Source organism: Lutra lutra, chromosome 17 (assembly GCF_902655055.1).
Source record: "Lutra lutra chromosome 17, mLutLut1.2, whole genome shotgun sequence".
NCBI lineage: Eukaryota > Metazoa > Chordata > Mammalia > Carnivora > Mustelidae > Lutra > Lutra lutra.
Genome location: NC_062294.1, coordinates 52,187,822 through 52,205,795, shown reverse-complemented (window position 1 = coordinate 52,205,795; position 17,974 = coordinate 52,187,822). Strand labels below are relative to the sequence as shown.

Below are 17,974 nucleotides of genomic sequence, written 5' to 3'. Positions count from 1 at the left end.
CACAGGCTAGAGTCTCCCACCGTCACTACCGGTCCGCTCCCTTCCTGGTGGGGCAGAGCATTGTTTTTTCACATTCCATTTTCACGGATGAGAAACTGAGGCTTGGGAATGCCATGTGCCCAAAGAAGTGGCCACAGCAGAGTCTAGATGGATTGCAAAGGAGAACAAGAATGTAAGCACCCTGAAGGCAGGCACTTGGCTTTGCTCACTAATTTTTTTCCCCTCAGTGCCCAGCACATAGTAGGTGCTCAACAAATATTGGGTGAGTGCATTGGAAACCAAAAACTCAGACTCCCTTTCCTGGACTCAAGCACAAGTTTCACCCACTTGAGACATATACAAAAGCTCGTACACAGGGGCGCCTGGAGGCTCCGTTGGCTGAGCGTCTGCTTTGGCCCACGTCATGATCCCGGGGTCCTGGAATCGAGCCCTGTGTCAGGCTTCCTGCTGCGCGGAGAGCCTGCGTCTCCGTCTCCCACTGTTGTTCCCCTGCTTGTGCGCGCTCTCTCTCTGTCAAATACATACATACATACATACATACATACATACATACATACATATCTTTTTAAAAAGAAAAAAAATGCAAGCTCATACACAAATTGAAATCCTGGCTGGGCAGAATCCACGGAAACTTACCAGGCCCAGGGACACACTCCCAATTCCCTGGCCCGTCCCCTTTACCATGATTTTGCTCCTCGGGATATGCCCAGGGACCATGTCTCCCTCTGGACGGCGGCATCCTCAGTCCAGAACACAATTCTCACCTGGATCCCAGGTAGATGTTTGACCATGGCCTCCTAACTCTGCCCTCGCTATGATCCAGGAATTCAGGGTCACTCCCTCTTCCTTGGAAAACCTGGATCCACTGGCTCAAAAACACATTTCCAGATGCCCGGCTCCACTAACCACTCAGGAGTCCTGACTCCAGGCTCACAGTTTTTCAGGGACCCAGAAGTCTGAGCCCCCTTTAGTTCCAGGATCCTGGCTACCTCCCTCAGGGTGCCAGTGACCCGGACCCCAGAGTTGTCGGGGCCCAGCTCCTCCTCTTCAAACAGGAATCCCAGTCCAGCAAGGACCCAGGAGTCAGGGGGCCCCTGCCCCTCCCATCGGTGGTGGGGGCAGCTGAACCAGGGGTCAGGCTTGGAAGTTGGGGGGGAGGCCAGGAGGGGCGGGGTCAGCTGGGATTGGAAGGGGAGACCGCAGCGTGGGCGGCTGGCTGGCCGACCAGCAGGGAGGAAAGAGAAACGGAGAGGGGAGGAAGACAGAAGGGGAATCTGAGGGAGAGGAGGAAACAGCGTCGGTGGGACAGAGAGAGAGATAGAGAAAGAGGAAGAGTTTGAGGGTGAGGGAGAGAGAGGGGGAGAGAACGAGATGGAAACCTGAGGAAGAGAGACTCTGAAAGTCCGAGGGAAAAAGATCTGGAACAGAAACAGAAAGACTGGAAGAGAAAGTCCAGGGTGGAGGGGGCGGGGGAGAGAATGAGTGAGAGACTGGAGGAGACCGATTAGACACGGAGAGGCAAGGTGAGGCCGGAGACAGAGACGCTCTGAAAGAAGGAAGAGTGACCAGAAGAGAGGAGAGACAAAAAGCAAAAAACGTGTGAGTGAGCAGGTGAGAAGGGAGACAGGTCTGAGAGGTAGCCCCCGCCCCCCCCCCCAGCCAGAAAAGGAGGGACACCATAGCTGGGGGCTCCAGCACTCACACGGCCTTCTTGCCCCGTCCTTGGGACCCCAGAGCTGGTAAGTTCCCTGGCTGGCCTGGGAGGGACTGCCTGGGTGTACATTCCTGGCAACCCCGAGTTTGGCAGGGATGGCTGGCAGGGTGTGTGTGGGCGGGCGGGAGACAGGTAGCTGGGGGCCGCTGGGAAGAGGCAGAGAATGGGGGCTCCCTGAGCACAGAGAGGGTCAAATTCCTGGCTAGAGTGCAGGGGGCAAGAATAAAGGAGCCCCTATTCTCTGTCTTGGGCTGCAGACAGCTGCCCCTTCCCGCAGCTGCCAGCGCCGCCCACCTCTCTTGGCATCGCGCTCGGTATGCAGTCCCCGGCCTGGGCCTCCCCCAGCCCCCCAGTCCCCAGACAACGGGCTCTTTCTCCTCAGCCTCCTCCGACCTGCGAGCCCCTGACCCCGTCTCTGTCCCCAGCCGGGTCAGCTGCAGAGACAGGCACACAGTCCCTTTCTTTCTCTCCCCAAGCCCTTGATGGAGGAGGGCAGACCTCGGAGCAGCCTCAGCCTGGCCAGCAGCGCTTCCACCATCTCCTCGCTGGGCAGCCTGAGCACCAAGGTTCGAGCTTCTTGGAGGGGTTGGGGAGGAGGGCGGGGCACTGGGCTGCCCCATCCTCCTGTTTCCCAGCCCCAGGGGTTGGGATCCTTAGCGATGGGCTCAGCCACACCCAGTAAGGTCCCAAACTGCCCATCAGTCCCAGCTAGGAATTCAGAGGCACTCCCAGCTGTCCCCACCCCTTGGATTTTCCCAATTCAACCAGAGTAACAGTCCCAGGGCATTCCAGTTGCTAAGATAGGGCTACTCCCCAGCCACGAGGCTCCCCCCGGGAACTCAGCCTGTGGCTACCCTTGACTGGGACTGAGAACTCACTCCCTGTCTTACCTCTAACCATCCTACCCAGTTGTGAAATCTGATAAGGAAAGACCTTTCTCTGATGATAAGTCTCTAAGAGGCCCGAGATACTGGCGTCACAAATTGTCACCCAAAGTTCAGTGACAACACTCATTTCCTTGTCCTCTGCCACCCTCTACTCATTTCCAGTTTCCCCAGTTCAGAATCTAGAGATTTGATCCCAACCTTGGTCAGCGCCATCCCCTAGGAAGTCCTGTGGGACTCTGGCTGTGGACGCCTGAGATGCCTGCATGGACGGGACAGGGGCTCCATCTGTTGGGGGGGGGAGGGGTTGGGAGTCATCTCTCTGCCTTGGACATGGTTGCTAGGGATGTCACTCCTTGGCACGGAGGCATCCTCCTCAGCTGACCCATCCAGCACTCAGAACGTGGCATGGAAATCTTTCCTGGTTATAGGGGCACCTCCCAGTAGTTCCAATTCTTTTTTTTTTTTTTTTTAAGATTTTATGTATTTATTTATTTGACAGACAGAGATCACAAGTAGGCAGAGAGGCAGGCAGAGAGAGAGGAGGAAGCAGGCTCCCCGCCAAGCAGAGAGCCTGATACGGGGCTCGATTCCAGGACCCTGAGATCATGACCTGAGCCAAAGGCAGAGGCTTAACCCACTGAACCACCCAGGCGCCCCAGTATTTCCAATTCTGATCCCAAAGACTGTACTACACTTCCGGCTCTGGTGGCCAACAGCATCCTCTCCTTGGCAGTAGACCCTTGAATCCCGTCCCTCCCCTTTCAACTAGTAGCTTCTTCCTTTCCCCCAAACACCTCCAGCTACCCATTCAGACTAACAGCTCTGTACCATGAATATCCAGTTCTGATCTCAAAACTCACTTCCCTCCTTGGCTTGGTGTCTAAGGGCAGCCAAGCGAGGGCCTCAGGTTGCCTGCCCCGCCCCCAGCACCGCCTCCCCAAGCCCATCCGAGGCCCCATTCATCTCTGTCCTCCTTCTCTCCTCAGAAGCCTCCCCGGGCAGTAAGCAAGGTGCATGCCTTTGGGAAAAGAGGCAATGCTCTCCGAAGAGATCCCAACCTCCCAGTGCACATCCGAGGCTGGCTTCATAAGCAGGTGGAGTGAGCATGAGAAGGGAAGGGACACCGAGTGACGCTAGAGGCCGGGCCCCTGGCTGTCCACTGTTTCTCTCCTTCCCACTCTCCAAATGCCTTTCGTTTTTTCTGATGTGGCTTCTCTCCTTTTCCTGTCCTTGTTCCATGCACCCGTTCATTCCGCGAGCACTTCCTGAGTATCCGTAATGTGCCAAGACCAGATAAGACAAACTAGTATCTATCGTACATTCAAGAGGGGGTGGGGCAGGGACAGGTACGACAGTAGCCTATTTCGATTCTAGGAATTGTTGGAATTGCTCTGAAGAAATAACACAGGAGGATACGCACAAAAGTGGCAGAGGGATGAGGGTGCCCTTTGACTCTTGGTCGGGGAAGGCGTCTCCGAGATGACATTTGAGCTGAGAACGAACAGACAAGAAGGAGCCCACCATGCTAAGAACTGGGGGATGGAGGGAATCTGAGAGCAAAAGGCTTAGCCTAAAGCTTGGTGTTTGGAGCCAGCCAAAGGTCGAGACAGGAGGGATGGCAGGGCAGTGGTTCGCAACATGTCCCTGCTAGGAACTTGCTGGAAATGCCGACTGTCAGCTCCCACCCACCCTAGATCTATGGACTCAGAAACTCTGAGGGTAGGACCCGGGAAACTGTATTTTAGCAAGCTCCCCTGGTGATTTTTGTGCAGACCCAGATTTGAGACTCCCTGCAAGCCAGTAAAAGAGGGGAAGGAATTCGAGATTTATTCTGAGTGTGATGGGAGGCTCTGTTTTGAGCAGGGGACTCCCACCATCTGACATAATTGAAAAAGATCCTACTGACTACGGAGGGAATAGACTGACGAGAAGAGAGGCACAAGGTTGGAGATGGAGTAGTTTTGGCAGAGGAGATAGGAGACGCAGGATTAAGATTATGGGTCCCAGTGCCACCTTCCGGGCCTCTGTGTCTCAGACTCCAGAATAATCCAATCAAAAGTCTGAGTATTTAAAGTTCTGGTGCACGGGCTGTACAGTTGCGTGTTCCAGCCTTCTGGTAACTTCTCAATCCCCAATTGACAGATGAGAAAACACAAGTGTCCTAGCCAGGAAATGACTGGTCTAATGGCATAGTTTGAGGGGGCAGAGCCAGGAGCCCAACTCAGGTCTGACTGTGTCCAGAATCCTTGTGAGTTCAACCAACCCCTGTACACTCTGGTTTCCAGCTCTCCGGCTCACTCTGTTGCAGCAAACACGTGTCTGTTCCTCTCCTCTTTCTGGGTTTATCTGTCCCCGGGTGTCACTGTCTTCACTTCCACTCCTCTCCCCACTGCCCCTCTACTCAGACCTCGCCTCCGGCTGTTTCCCCAGGACAGCTCCGGGCTCCGGCTCTGGAAACGCCGCTGGTTCGTCCTCTCCGGCCACTGCCTCTTCTATTACAAGGGTCAGTGCCCCGGCTGGCACAGGGTGGACGCCCCCCCCCCCTTTTTCCCTTAGCGTCTTGTGTGTTGCCTGATCCCAGCCCTTCTTTTGCAGACAGCCGCGAGGAGAGCGTCCTGGGCAGCGTCCTGCTCCCTAGCTACAGCATCAGGCCGGATGGGCCAGGAGCTCCCCGAGGGCGGCGATTCACCTTCACCGTGAGTCCGTCCATCCCCCGTGGGCACTAAGGCACTAGGCCATGGGGACAGCCATGGGAACATCCATTATTGGAGATAAAACAGCCTTGACCAGGGTCCATGGCATCCTCCTTTTTAGAGGGCTCGGCGTCCAGATCCCCAGTTCTCTCTCCCCCCGCAGGCCGAGCACCCAGGAATGAGGACCTATGTTCTGGCCGCGGACACTCTGGAGGACCTGCGGGGCTGGCTGAGGGCGCTGGGCCGGGCCTCGAGAGCGGAGGGGGACGACTTGTGAGTATAGTTCCTGGCCACGCGCCTGACCTGCACTTCTAATCCGAGTCCATCTAATTAGCCCCAGCCCCTCCCCTTTAGGTCCTGCCTCTTCAACGTCCAATCACGCGTCTTCTAGCTAAGGAGCTCCTGCCCTTCAAGTCCCAACTACAGGGAACTTCGGCAAAAAGTCTTTCTTTATTAAGCTCCGCCCACCATTTTTGTCCAGCCCTTCCCTTCATCAATATTCCATACTCTTTGATTGGCTCCCTCAGAAGTCCCCGTCCGTGTCGTCCGCGTCTCCCCCGTCCCACCACTCCCACCACCACCCCCCCCACCCCGCCTCGCGTCCGGGTTGCTCAGTGGCTTAAGCCTCTACCTTCCGTTGCTCGGGTTCTGATCCCAGGCTCCGCACTGGGCTCCCTGCTGAGGAGACCCTTCCCGCCCCTCCCCCTCTGCTTCTCTGCCTACTTATGATCTCTCGCCCTCTGTCAAATAAATAAATAAAATCTTAAACAAACAAACAAACAAACAAAAAAGTCGGGCGCCTGGGTGGCTCAGTGGGTTAAAGCCTCTGCCTTCGGCTCAGGTCATGGTCCCGGGGGTCTTGGGCTCAAGCCCCACATCGGGCTCTCTGCTCTGCAGGGAGCCTGCTTCTTCCTCTCTCTCTGCCTGCCTCTCTGCCTACTTGTGGTCTCTGTCTGTCAAATAAATAAATAAAATATTTAAAAAAAAAGTCTCCACCCCCAAGGCTGCTACTTAAGTAACGATCAAATATAAAAAGAAAGGCTTTTTTCAAACCCCATCCTCCTTTCCGAAGTTTCAGTCTAGAGACTCATAGTCTGGGACTTTGGGCTCAGTGACCCCAGAGGACCTTGTAGCCCTGCACTAGTCATTTCCACACTTGGGGCCTCAGTTTTCCCATCTGCAAAGAGGGAACAATGATTTATAGTGCACCATTTACCCTTTATTCTGTGTGGGTTCCCGTGTGCTCATCTGTGAGATGGGAATATGAGCTGTTACGAGGTACAAAGGAGCGATGTCTTTTTCTGTGCACACTCGTTAGTGGTCGACCCAGGTCACCCCCACGTCCCCAGCCTGGAGAGGGTCCTGGCGGCCCTGGTGGTCCCCCAGAGGTGAGCAGAGGGGAAGAGAGACACGGCTTAGAGTCACCAGAGGTGTCTCGGCTCTCCAGACTTCGTGGACGACCTGGGCTGCTCACTCCCAGCCCCACAGCCGACCTCCAATCTGGACCTCAGATCCGGAGGACCAGGAGCCCAGAGTGAGTTGAGGGAGTCTGGGACAAGAAGGTTCCACAGGCCACAGCGTCAGAGGAAGAGCTATATTGGGGGCGTGGTCTAAGAGAAGGGAGGGGACTGTGGCTGATTCGGGGCGTGGCTTAGTGCTCTCTTCCTTGAGTGGATGCGAGTTGCTGGAGTTCTTGTGGGTCAGAACCCATAGGGGGTAGTCTAAGGAGGAGATGCCTCAAAGGAGGAAATTATTCAGGATCAGGCTAATAGAGAGGGGTTCTACTCTAGAGGGACAGTGAGACACTGAAAGGGGACATGTACATGAAGCTGACTGGGTGGGTAGTGGGCTGAGGAGGCTCTAGTTCACCCAGTTTCCCGATTCTCTCTGCCCAACAGCCTATTCACACCCCTCTCTCGCCCTCCCTCCCCTCTGAGCCTTCCTCGGCCCCGTTCTGCTCCTGTGCGCAGACCCCCTCCATCCTCTGGTGACATAGCACCTCTTGCCAGACCCCATACCCCTCTGAGTCGCATCGATGTCCGGCCTCCCCTGGATTGGGGTCCTCAGCGCCAGACACTCTCCAGGCCCCCTACTCCCCGGCGAGGACCCTCCTCTGAGTCTGGGGGAGGAAGGCCCCCCAGGAGTCCCCAGCACTGGAGTCAGGAGGCCAGAACACAGGTGAGCAGATGGGCATGGTCTGTCTTTCCAGGCTGGTCTGCTGGCCATGGCCCCCTTGGCATCATGGGAATTGTGGTTCAACATAATCACAGCTGGCTTCAGATATGAGGGAAAGGGGACTTCATCTCCCATCAGTTCTCAGGGCAGTCTTTTCAAGCCAGCTTCTGGCCATTACACCTCATGTATTATGGGGATTGTAGTCCAGAATACTGTCCTGGACAATGCCAGGAGAGGTAGTGGGGATTGCACCTGTCTTGTGTCTCCAGTTTATCTTTCCAAGATGGAATTGTAGGCCCAGAATATCCACAGTTAACCACAAATGTGAGACTGAAAGTAGACTGCAACTTTTATGGACACTTGGGGCAGTTTTGCCAGGTTTCTCCATTTATTATCATCCCATGTGTCCCTGCAGTGGCACAAAGCTGGAGAACAGGTAGTTGAGGAAGTTGCAGGGGCCCGTTCTGAACCTCAGAGACTCTCCTAAGTCACACCAATTCTGGATGCAGAATTCTGGATGCACTGTAATATCTGTTACTAAAACATGCAAATTTCGAAACATCTCTATTTTGTTATTCCTTCCAGGCCCCCTCTGGCTCCTCCACATATCTCCAACTACCCCCGAGAGCTCCCGGGACACGGGCTTCCATGGTTTTATTGGTAGGTGTCCTTGGCGCCTCGAATCTGCCAGAGCCCCCTTCCTTGCTTTCTTGGCTATGGAGAATGTCATCTCCTGGACTAGTGTGCCTAGAGAAGACTGGATATTTTAAGGTCCCTTGACCGATGCTTCCATTAGTTTCCTCGGACTGCCACAAACTGGGTAGCATACATATAGAATATCTCTCCATTCACTGATATCATTTTCTAGGTATTTATTTCAGTTTTAAATTTTGTTTTCCATAGAGCTCTTGTATACTCTTAGTTAAGGTAACTCCTAAATTCCTGATAGTTTTTATAGCTATTTGAATGGTATCTTCTTTTTTACAAATTATATCTTCTAGCTATGGATGGTGTAGAGATAGACTATTGATGTTTGGAAACTCATCTTTCACCTGGCACTCTTGCCGAATTCTCTTATTCTTTTTTTTTTTTAAATTTTTAAGTAATCTCTACACCCAGCATGGGGCTCGAACTCAAGACCCCCAAAACAAGAGGCACATGCTTCACTGACTGAGCCAGCCAGGCACCCCGAATTCTCTTACTCTAATCACTCTTTGATTTCGTTGGTTTCTCTGGGTCGATAAGCATATCATTCCCATCCTAATACTTCTATTTGTTTCCTTTTTCTTTTCTTATAGCATAGGTCAAGATCTCTAAAACAGTGTTAAACTGTAACAGTAGTAGCGAGCATCCTTATTTTATTTTCAGTTGTAAAAGAAATGTCTAAATGTTCTCCACCAATTATAACATTGCTGAAGCTTTTTGGTAACAGAGTCATTGGATCTTCCTAAGGCCAGGAATTTGACAGGTGGTCTACCGAGGTTTGCTGAAGCTTGGAACAAAGCTAATAAGGGAAAAAAAAAAAAAAAAAGCTAATAAGGGGATGCCTGGGGGGCTCAGTCAGTTAAACTCAGTCGGGCTCAGTCCGACTCTTGATCTCAGCTTAGGTCTCTATCTTAGGGCCGTGAGTTGAAGCCCCAGGTTGAGCCCAGAAAGGAAAAAAAAAAAAAAAAAAAAGCTAATAAGAAGAAGGGTGGGGGGATCTGCCAATAGAAGCAGGGCTTGAGAAACAGGGCTTGACTGAGCACTGAGCTACAATAAAGACTGTCTATGTGACCCCTGCCTTTTCTCCTTTTCCTCAGCCGGGTCCCCCGCTGGACTCAACTTTTCACCAAAGCTTGGAGACAGATGTAAGTTCTCTGTGGTGTAAACCCTTCCAAGTACTCAGGCTAAGGGGGAGAATGCTTTAGATGGGGTGGGGTGTGGCGGGGAGGACCGGGAAGAGCCAGATCTGGTCCATAAGCTGCTCCTGTTCTCCTTTCTCCAGACTCTGTTGACCAAATTGTGTGGGCAGGACCGGCTCCTGAGGATGCTGCGGGAGGAGATAGACCAGAGGCAGGAGGAGAAGGTGTGAGGCTCTGAGATGGGGAGGGACACTTGGCTTCTCCACCTGCCTTTCCCCTCCTGCTCTCCAACATGCCCAGGGATTTGGGAGGACACCTTTTCTCTCTTGCTGGGGCCAAATGTGGATTCAGAAGTCCAACCACCTTCCCTCTCGGTGCAGGAGCAGCTGGAAGCAGCCTTGGAGTTGACCAGGCAGCAACTGGGCCAAACAGCCAGAGAGGCTGCGGCTCCAGGGAGGGCGTGGGGGCGCCAGCGCCTCCTGCAGGACCGGCTGGTCAGTGTGAGGGCTACTCTCTGTCACCTGACTCAGGTGAGCATCTGGGAAGGGGTGTGCACTCCCGCAGAGGCTCATGGGAAGGTTGTTCTTGAAAATTCTACTGCAAGGTTTTCTGGAGAAATCCCCTCCAATTTTCTTTTTTGCGGGGTGAGGGGCAGAGGGAGAGGGAGAGAGAGAATCTTAAGCAGGCTCCACATCGATCATGGAACTGGACCCCGGGCTCCATCTCACAACCCTGAGATTGTGACCTGAGCTGATTTCAAGATTAGAGCGCTTCACTGACCCAACTGCCCACGCGCCCTCCCTCTTCTCCCCCTCCCCTCCTCTCTTCCCTATCCTCCCCTCCCCCTCCCCTGCTTCTTCCCTCCTCCCCCTCCCCTCCCCTCCCCTCCTCCGCCTCCCCTCCCTAAGTTTTAAATCAGTCATCTTGACAGTCTTAGAGGGTGAGAGGCAAGCAGCCAAGAAACAGCAGACCTAATTTAGCGGTTTGAGAAGGTGAATTTGACGGTCTGAGAGGGTGAATTTGAGGTGCGCTTCCTCGCTTTGAATCTCAGCTCCTACTTCCTACTCATGGTAGCTGTGTCACCTTAGAGAAGTTACTTAACCTCTCTGGGCCTTAGATGCCTCTTATGTAAACTTGAAGTGATAAATATAGTATTTACTTCATGGAGTCATTGCAAGAATTTCATAAATACATATATTTATACACAAAATAATAAATGCATATTTAACACATATACATTTCATGTATTTCTCTTATAAATATATATTTAATATATATAAATATATATTTACATATAAATATAAATCATATAAATATATGAATACTTAATAGGGTAAGAAATGTTAGCTATAATTATTACCTGTAAAATGGAGACATTAATAATACTTACCCCGCGTGAATTAAACGAGAGTTGAGAATAGTGGCTGGCACGTGGTTAAGTGCCTCATCACTGTTAGCGGCCATGATGATGATCATGATGATGATCGCGATGATGGTGAGGCTTCCCAGGGGCACTTGGGGCTTATGATCGTGACTCTTACAAGAACTTACTGGATCTGTAGAGTCTACCACTCTAGCGTAGTCCAGAAGTAAGCAGAGAATTTAGGGAAATCTGTTACTTGTCAATACTAGCGGATCATTGGAATGGCACGTTCCATAGAGACTCTGGGAGTCTAATAGTCTGGGCGAAGACGCTCTTGGGAGTTGTAGTCCATAGACGCCCCAGGGACCAGGCTTCTCTTCCTCCTCGTCAACTGGGAAAAAAATGGAGTGGGGAAGGATCTGATGGGTGGGCATACTAACCCTGTGTCTCCCCTTTTTGGGACCCGAGGAGCGGGAGCGCGTTTGGGACGCATACAGCAGCTTGGAACAGGAGCTGGGCACCTTGAGGGAGACCCTGGAGTACCTGCTGCACCTTGGTTCCCCCCAGGTATGTCCCCCGCAAACTCCACCCTCTCCACCATCTTGCCCTGGAAACCCTTCAGGGCATTAAAGCTCCTCCCACTTCTTTTGAAGCTCCTCCCCACTGTCCTTTCCTTTCATTCTAGCCCCTTACTGTGCTTCAAATCCTGCCCTTTATTTTAACACCTGCCTCAGGTTCGGAACCACTTTCCCCTCTGGTTCTAAATTCTCTCCTCTAATTTTGGAGCCCGGTCCTTCAGTTCGCAGCTCCACGCCTCAGCCCTGCCCCCATCCTGCGTCCTGACTTTTGTTGTTATATTTATCCTCTGGAATTTCTAGTTCTAAATCCAATCCCTTGGTTCAAGCTCCACTTCTGAAGTATAAGTCCCCTTGCTTAGCCTAAGGCCCACTTTAAAAAAAAAAAAATATTTTATTTATTTATATATTTTTAAAGATTTTATTTATTTATTTGACAGACAGAAATCACAAGTAGGCTGAGAGGCAGGCAGAGAGAGAGCGCGGAGGAAGCAGGCTCTCCACCGAGCAGAGATCCCGATGTGGGGCTTGATCCCAGGACCCTGGGATCATGACCTGAGCCGAAGGCAGAGGCTTTAACCCACTGAGCCACCCAGGCACCCAAAGATTTTATTTTTAAGTCATCTCAAAACCCATGGTGGGGCTGGAACCCACAACCCAGAGATCAAGAGTCACATGCTCCAGGCGCCCCTCTCCCCGACTTCTTCAATCTAAGATGAATAATTGAGTTTCTGAATCATCTATCTTTAGTTTAAAATGTTGACTTCTTTTTTTCAAGATTTATTTGTTTATTTTAGAGGGGGGAGGGGCAGAGGGAGAAGGAAAGGGAATCTGAAGCAGACTCTGGGCTGAGCCCAGAGCCCCAGATTCGGGGCTCAATCTCATGACGCTGAGATCAGGATCTGAACTAAAACCAAGAGTCAGACGCTTAACCAACGGTGCCACCCAGATGCCCACTAAATGTTGATTTCTAGGGGTGCCTGGGTGGCTTAGCTGATTAAGTGTCTGACTCTTGATCTCATGTCCTGAGAGGTCTTGATCTCTCCCCATGCATACATAATCCATTTATGACTCCATAAATAGAGCCTCGCAGGGACACCTGGGTGACTTAGTCCGTTAAGCATCTGCCTTTGACTGGGGTCATGATCTCTGGGTCCTGGGATGGAGCCCTGTGTTGGGCTCCCTGCTCTACGGGGAACCTGGTTCTCCTTCTTCCCCTGCCTACCACCCACCACCCCTTGTGCACTTGCTCTCTTACTCTCTCTAATAAAGAAATAACATCTTGGGGCGCCTGGGTGGCTCAGTGGATTAAGCCTCTGCCTTCAGCTCAGGTCATGATCCCAGGGTCCTGGGATCGAGCCCCACATCAGGCTCTCTGCTCGGCAGGGAGCTTGCTTCCCCCCCTCTCTCTGCCTGCCTCTCTGCCTACTTGTGATCTCTCTCTCTCTGTCAAAATAAATAAATAAAGTCTTAAAAAAAAAAAAGAAATAACATCTTAAATAAATAAATAAATAAATAAATAAATAAAGCCTCACTGATTTCAGACCCAATTCTAACCCTCCTGGCATTCTCCCACCTTTGAGTAACAGATTCCTTTCCTTCTCCCCCCAGGACAGAGCATCAGCTCAACAACAGCTATGGATGGTGGAAGACACGCTGGCAGGTCTGGGGGGCCCCCAGAAGCCACCCCCCAACACAGAACCTGACTCCCCATCCCCCGCCCTCCAAGCGGAGGAGTCATCAGAGAGGGAGGTGAGACTCAAAAGCCTCTCTCCCCACCCCCAGCTTCCTGTCTTATCTGCCCTGGCCTGACTCCTCACCCACGCCACCTTCTTCTCTCTCCCTTTCTTTCTCTCAGCTAACCAACCACAGGCAAGCGTCGTAAGCTCCAGAAGCATTTGTTTCTTTATCTTGTTAGATTGTGATCGTAGCCCAGTGGTGTGCTCCAGCCAGCTCCCAACACCTCCTAAGAGCCACTTGGGCACATCTCCTCTCAACACCGTGTTCAGTGATATCCTGTTGGTTGCTTGAAACTGACCATGGTGGCGGTATTCGCACCACAGAGATTGGCGATTGCTACAAATTGGGGCTGTTCTCTCCCAGAGAGACATTTACTCAGCATTTACGAGACACTGCTGATCATAACCCCCAACTTGTAGGGTTCTGTAAAAAGGAGAGATGATGATTAGAAAGTATCAGACATGGAGTAGGCCCTCAGCACGCAAGACCCACTGTTGTCTGAGCTGGCTTAGAGTGGCTGTGTGCCTTGACCCTCAGATCATGCATCCGAGAGACCCTGGTTCAGATCCCAGCTCTGCCATCTTTGTGATAGCACTCGTCGACTTTGTTCTTGGAGCCTTGGCTTCCCCGTCTACTAAGTAGGGATAATAATGGCCACTTTGTAGGTTTATGGAGGAGAGTTAATGAAATAATGCAGGTAAAGGACTTATCACAGCTCCAGCTGCACGATCATTGCATAACCTGTGCTTACAATGCCTCACCACGTGTCAGGTGCTGTTCTAAGTGCCTTACATGTATGGACTCAATCTGCATAGCAAAGATGAAACATGGCTGGCCCAGAGAGGTAAAGTAACTGGCCCAGGGTCACACAGCTCAAATGCCAGAGCTGAGATTTGAAACCAGACCGGTTTTCAGTCAGATTCCTATTCATGCTGTGTCTCCATTGCTGAGTGCCTGACAACTAGTAAGAATGATGATGATAAGTATTATTCTCCTCTCCTGACCCCTCCAGAGCCTGCCTGAGTCCTTGGAACTGAGCTCAACCCGGTCCCCTGAGGCTGACTGGGGGCGGCCCCCCGGGGGCGACAGAGACCTCTCCAGCCCTCGCTCAGGTGAGCATCCCGGGCTGGATGGGACTTGCTGGGCATTCCCTGGCCTCACCAAGTCCCATTCTGCCCTCTCAGGTCTTGGATCACCGAGGGTCTCCCGGGCTTCCAGCCCCGAGAGTCGCCGCCCAGCTTCCCCACAGGCAGGAACCAAGGTAGGGGGGGGGGTCCATCCCCGCATCCTCACGCCCATCTTTAACCCTTTAACCTGACTGCCACCCACTGGGGGTGGGGGACAGCTGCGAGAAAGATGCTCAGAGATCACACCCCAGGGTAGGGAGAGATTTGTTGAGTGCTGGGATTGAATTTTTTTTCTACCACTTGTAAGCTGCGTGACTTGGGGTCGGTTATGAAACCTCTCCGCCCGTGTGTGCCCATCTGCAAAATGGAGCTCCTGGCAGTAATTCCCCCCACCCCCCAACCCCCGCCCACCCCTGCCTAGAACTGATGTAAGGATTCAAACTAGACTTCAAGCTAAGGTTGAAAATAGTGCTTAGGGACACCTGGGTGGCTCAGTCAGTTAAGCAGCTACCTTGGGCTCAGGTCCTGATCCCAGGTTCCTGGAATCTAGCCCTGCTTCTGACCCTCTCTCTCCCCTTCTCCCTCCCCTGCTCCTGCTTTCTCTCCCTATGTCTCTCTCAAATAAATAAAATCTTTTTTTTTTTTTAAAGATTTTATTTATTTATTTGACAGAGATTACAAGTAGGCAGAGAGGCAGGCAGAGAGAGAGAGAGAGGGAGGAAGCAGGCTCCCCGCTGAGCAGAGAGCCCGATGTAGGGCTCGATCCCAGGACCCTGGGATCATGACCTGAGCCGAAGGCAGAGGCTTTAACCCGCTGAGCCACCCAGGCGCCCCTCAAATAAATAAAATCTTTAAAAAAGAAGAAGAAGAAGAAAATAGTGCTTACATGTGATAAGGACTTCGTTCATTCATTTGACAAATATTTATTAAATGTCCTCATGGCTGGGGTCGCCGGGGTGGCTCAGTTGGTGAGCATCCCATTCTTGGTTTTGGCTTAGGTCATGATCTCAGGGTTGTGGGATTGCGCCCCGAGTCAGGCTCTGGGCTCAGCTCAGAGTCAGCTTGAGATTCTCTCTTCCTGTCCCTCTGACCCTCCTGCTCATGCTCTATCTCTCTCTCTCAAATCAATCAATCTTTAAAATATATCTATATCTATATCTATATATCTCTATATATATCTTGTCATGGTTGTCCAATAAGGTAGACAATAGCCACATGGGACTATTTAAATTAAAATGAAATAAAATTTAAAAATCACTCGCACTCACTGCATTTCAGGTGCTTAGTGCCCCCCCCTCCGTGGCCAGTGGCTATCCTGCTGGACACAGCAGATACAGAACATTGCCACCCTCCAGAAAATTCTCTTGCATAGAGCTGTCCAGGCGCTGAGGGCACAAATGTGAACAAAGGAGAAAAAAAAAAATCCTTCCCTCATGAATCTGTCATTCTAGCGGGAAGAGGCACATAATAATCAAATTTCTCTACACTATTTTTACGTCATGAGTGCTAAAGAAGTAAAAACAACGCGAACATGGTGAGGAGGTTTGGGATGGCAGAGGAAGGGGTGCAATTGTAAATGGCTTGGTCTGGACCAGTGACATTTGTGCAGCCGCCCGAAGGAGGTGAGGGAGCGAGCTTTGGGTGGAAAGGCGTTGCAGGCAAAGGAACAGCCTTTGAAGAGGTTCTGGGGGGATGTGGGGGGGTGGAGGGTGGTTGTGAGTTGGGGGGGTGGGGGAATGGGCTTGCCGTGTTGCCGGAGCCGCTAGAAAGAATGGCTAGAACCGAGTATGGGAGCGAGGGGGAGAGTGGTGGAGAGAAGAGAAGAGATGGGTATTGGGGTTGGACGGTGCTGGGACTGTGGTTCAAGGTGGGCCCCAAGGAGGGTTCTGAACGCCAGCGGGAGCTGGCGCCCTCTGCCGGCCATGCGGGGAACAAGCTGTGGGGTGAGCACTGAGTGAGGCAGGAGACCCGGTGAGGACAGTCCAGATGGAAAATAACGGTTATTCCCACTAGGTTAGAAGAACTGGATATGTTGAGAGGGAGGTAGATTCTAGTTACACCGCTCTTCAAAATGTATCCAAAACCCTGGGAACCAGATTTAATTCAAAATTCAAAAATTTGCAGATTCTGGGGACACCTGGCTGACTCAGTCCATTAAGTGTCTGCCTTTGACTCAGGTCATGATCCCAGGGTCCTGGGCTCGAGCCCCAAGTCAGGCTCCCTGCTCATAGGGGAGCCTGCTTCTCCTTCTCTCGCCCCCACCTGCTTGTGCACGCTGTGCACACGCTCTCTCTCTCTCAAATAAATAAAAAAATATGATTAGGCAAAGGATTTGCCAATTCTAGACTGGTAATAGGATTCACATACTGTGTATTATATAAGACGTCTAGCGGTGTCTGGCACAGAGCCCTTAATCAGACACATTACATTCCTCTAGCTATACATATGATGATTCGTACTTAAATGGGATTCAGTTTATAAATAACGTCTCAATTTAAATTTGTGGTTTTTAAAAATAGAGCAATGAACAACTAAATAATCGATTGGGTCAGAGTGGAATAAAAACCCATTATGAATATGCACTTTTTATTTCTTTTTTTTTTCAAAGATTTTATTTATTTGACAGAGAGAGAGAGATCACAAGTAGGCAGAGAGGCAGGCAGAGAGAGAGAGAGGGAAGCAGGCTCCCCGCTGAGCAGAGAGCCCAACACGGGGCTCGATCCCAGGACCCTGAGATCATGACCTGAGCTGAAGGCAGAGGCTTTAACCCACTGAGCCACCCAGGCGCCCCATGCACTTTTTATTTCTTTTCTTTTCTTTTTTTTTTTTAGATTTTAGTTATTTATTTGACAGAGAGAAACACAGGGAAAGAGGGAACACAAACAGGGGGAGTGGGAGAGGGGAAGCAGGCCTCCCCTGCAGGGAGCCTGATGCAGGACTCCATTCCAGGACCCTGGGATCATGTCCTGGGCCGAAGGCAGATGCCAACGACTGAGCCACCCAGGTGCCCCCAGGGCAAACCATCTAATTCCTAAACATCTCCTCTTTTTTAAAAAATATTTTATTTATTTATTTGACAAAGAGAGTGAGAGATCACAAGTAGGCAGAGAGGCAAGCAGAGAAGAGGGGGGAAGCAGGCTCCCCACTGAGCAGAGAGCCCGATGCAGGGCTCAATCCCAGGACTCTGAGATCATGACCTGAGCCAAAGGCAAAGGCTTAACCCCATGAGCCACCCAAGTACCCCAACATCTCCCCTTTTAATCACCCTATGAAGTGCTTTCCTTCCCCGCTGAAGTCCCAGATACCCCCAACCCCTTCTTGGTTCAGAAGGACACACATAACCTCATTTTGCCCGTCCAGCTTTAGAATTTCCAAGTCCGTGTGGATTCCCCTTGCACACGCTATTAAACTGGAATTTCTCCGCTTAATACTATCCTTTGTCAATTCGATGCTTGGTCTGGCTGGAAGGACCCTTGATGGGCACAGAAATTTTTGCTCCCCAACAAATGATCACTCATTTCACCTTTTCTTCCATGGGAAGTTGCTTCCCTGTGTCCCCAATGTCCTCAACATCATCAAGGGGTCATCCTCTTGAATCTCTGACTGTCAGAGTAATGAATGCCCACCTGGCGGGTCACTAAGTCACTGCCAGGTCCAGCATGGGCTTCTTATATACACCTGACCACTGTGGGTAGAAATAACAAGGCTGGGGATCATCTTCTCACCAGACCCCAGATCTTTGCTTGAGGACTTTGGGACAGGAGGTCCCGCACGTTTCACTTGCAGGGTCATTTTATTACATTTTATTTTATTTTATTTTTATAGATTTTTTTTTAAGATTATTTATTTATTTGGG

General features: G+C 51.3%; 1 protein-coding gene across 4 annotated transcripts in view; it reads left to right on the top strand.

Moving 5' to 3' along the window:
- Window positions 1–1,184: 1,184 nt before the first annotated feature.
- The window catches only part of PLEKHA4 (pleckstrin homology domain containing A4), a 21,343-nt gene continuing 4,553 nt past the window's right edge, over window positions 1,185–17,974 (top strand). Inside the window, exons 1-16 of one of the 4 annotated variants that reach the window (XM_047710901.1) lie at window positions 1,185–1,739; window positions 2,191–2,280; window positions 3,588–3,695; window positions 5,032–5,104; window positions 5,197–5,297; window positions 5,458–5,567; window positions 6,613–6,828; window positions 7,304–7,472; window positions 8,055–8,129; window positions 9,272–9,319; window positions 9,457–9,537; window positions 9,694–9,843; window positions 11,145–11,243; window positions 12,863–13,003; window positions 14,004–14,103; window positions 14,176–14,252. In XM_047710901.1, the coding sequence (XP_047566857.1) occupies window positions 2,197–2,280; window positions 3,588–3,695; window positions 5,032–5,104; window positions 5,197–5,297; window positions 5,458–5,567; window positions 6,613–6,828; window positions 7,304–7,472; window positions 8,055–8,129; window positions 9,272–9,319; window positions 9,457–9,537; window positions 9,694–9,843; window positions 11,145–11,243; window positions 12,863–13,003; window positions 14,004–14,103; window positions 14,176–14,252 (1,632 nt within the window). In that variant the 5' untranslated portion in view covers window positions 1,185–1,739; window positions 2,191–2,196. Of the gene's footprint in view, window positions 1,740–2,190; window positions 2,281–3,587; window positions 3,696–5,031; window positions 5,105–5,196; window positions 5,298–5,457; window positions 5,568–6,612; window positions 6,829–7,192; window positions 7,473–8,054; window positions 8,130–9,271; window positions 9,320–9,456; window positions 9,538–9,693; window positions 9,844–11,144; window positions 11,244–12,862; window positions 13,004–14,003; window positions 14,104–14,175; window positions 14,253–17,974 lie in introns of all 4 variants that reach the window. The other 3 variants (XM_047710900.1, XM_047710899.1, XM_047710898.1) reach the window with 3 other exon arrangements.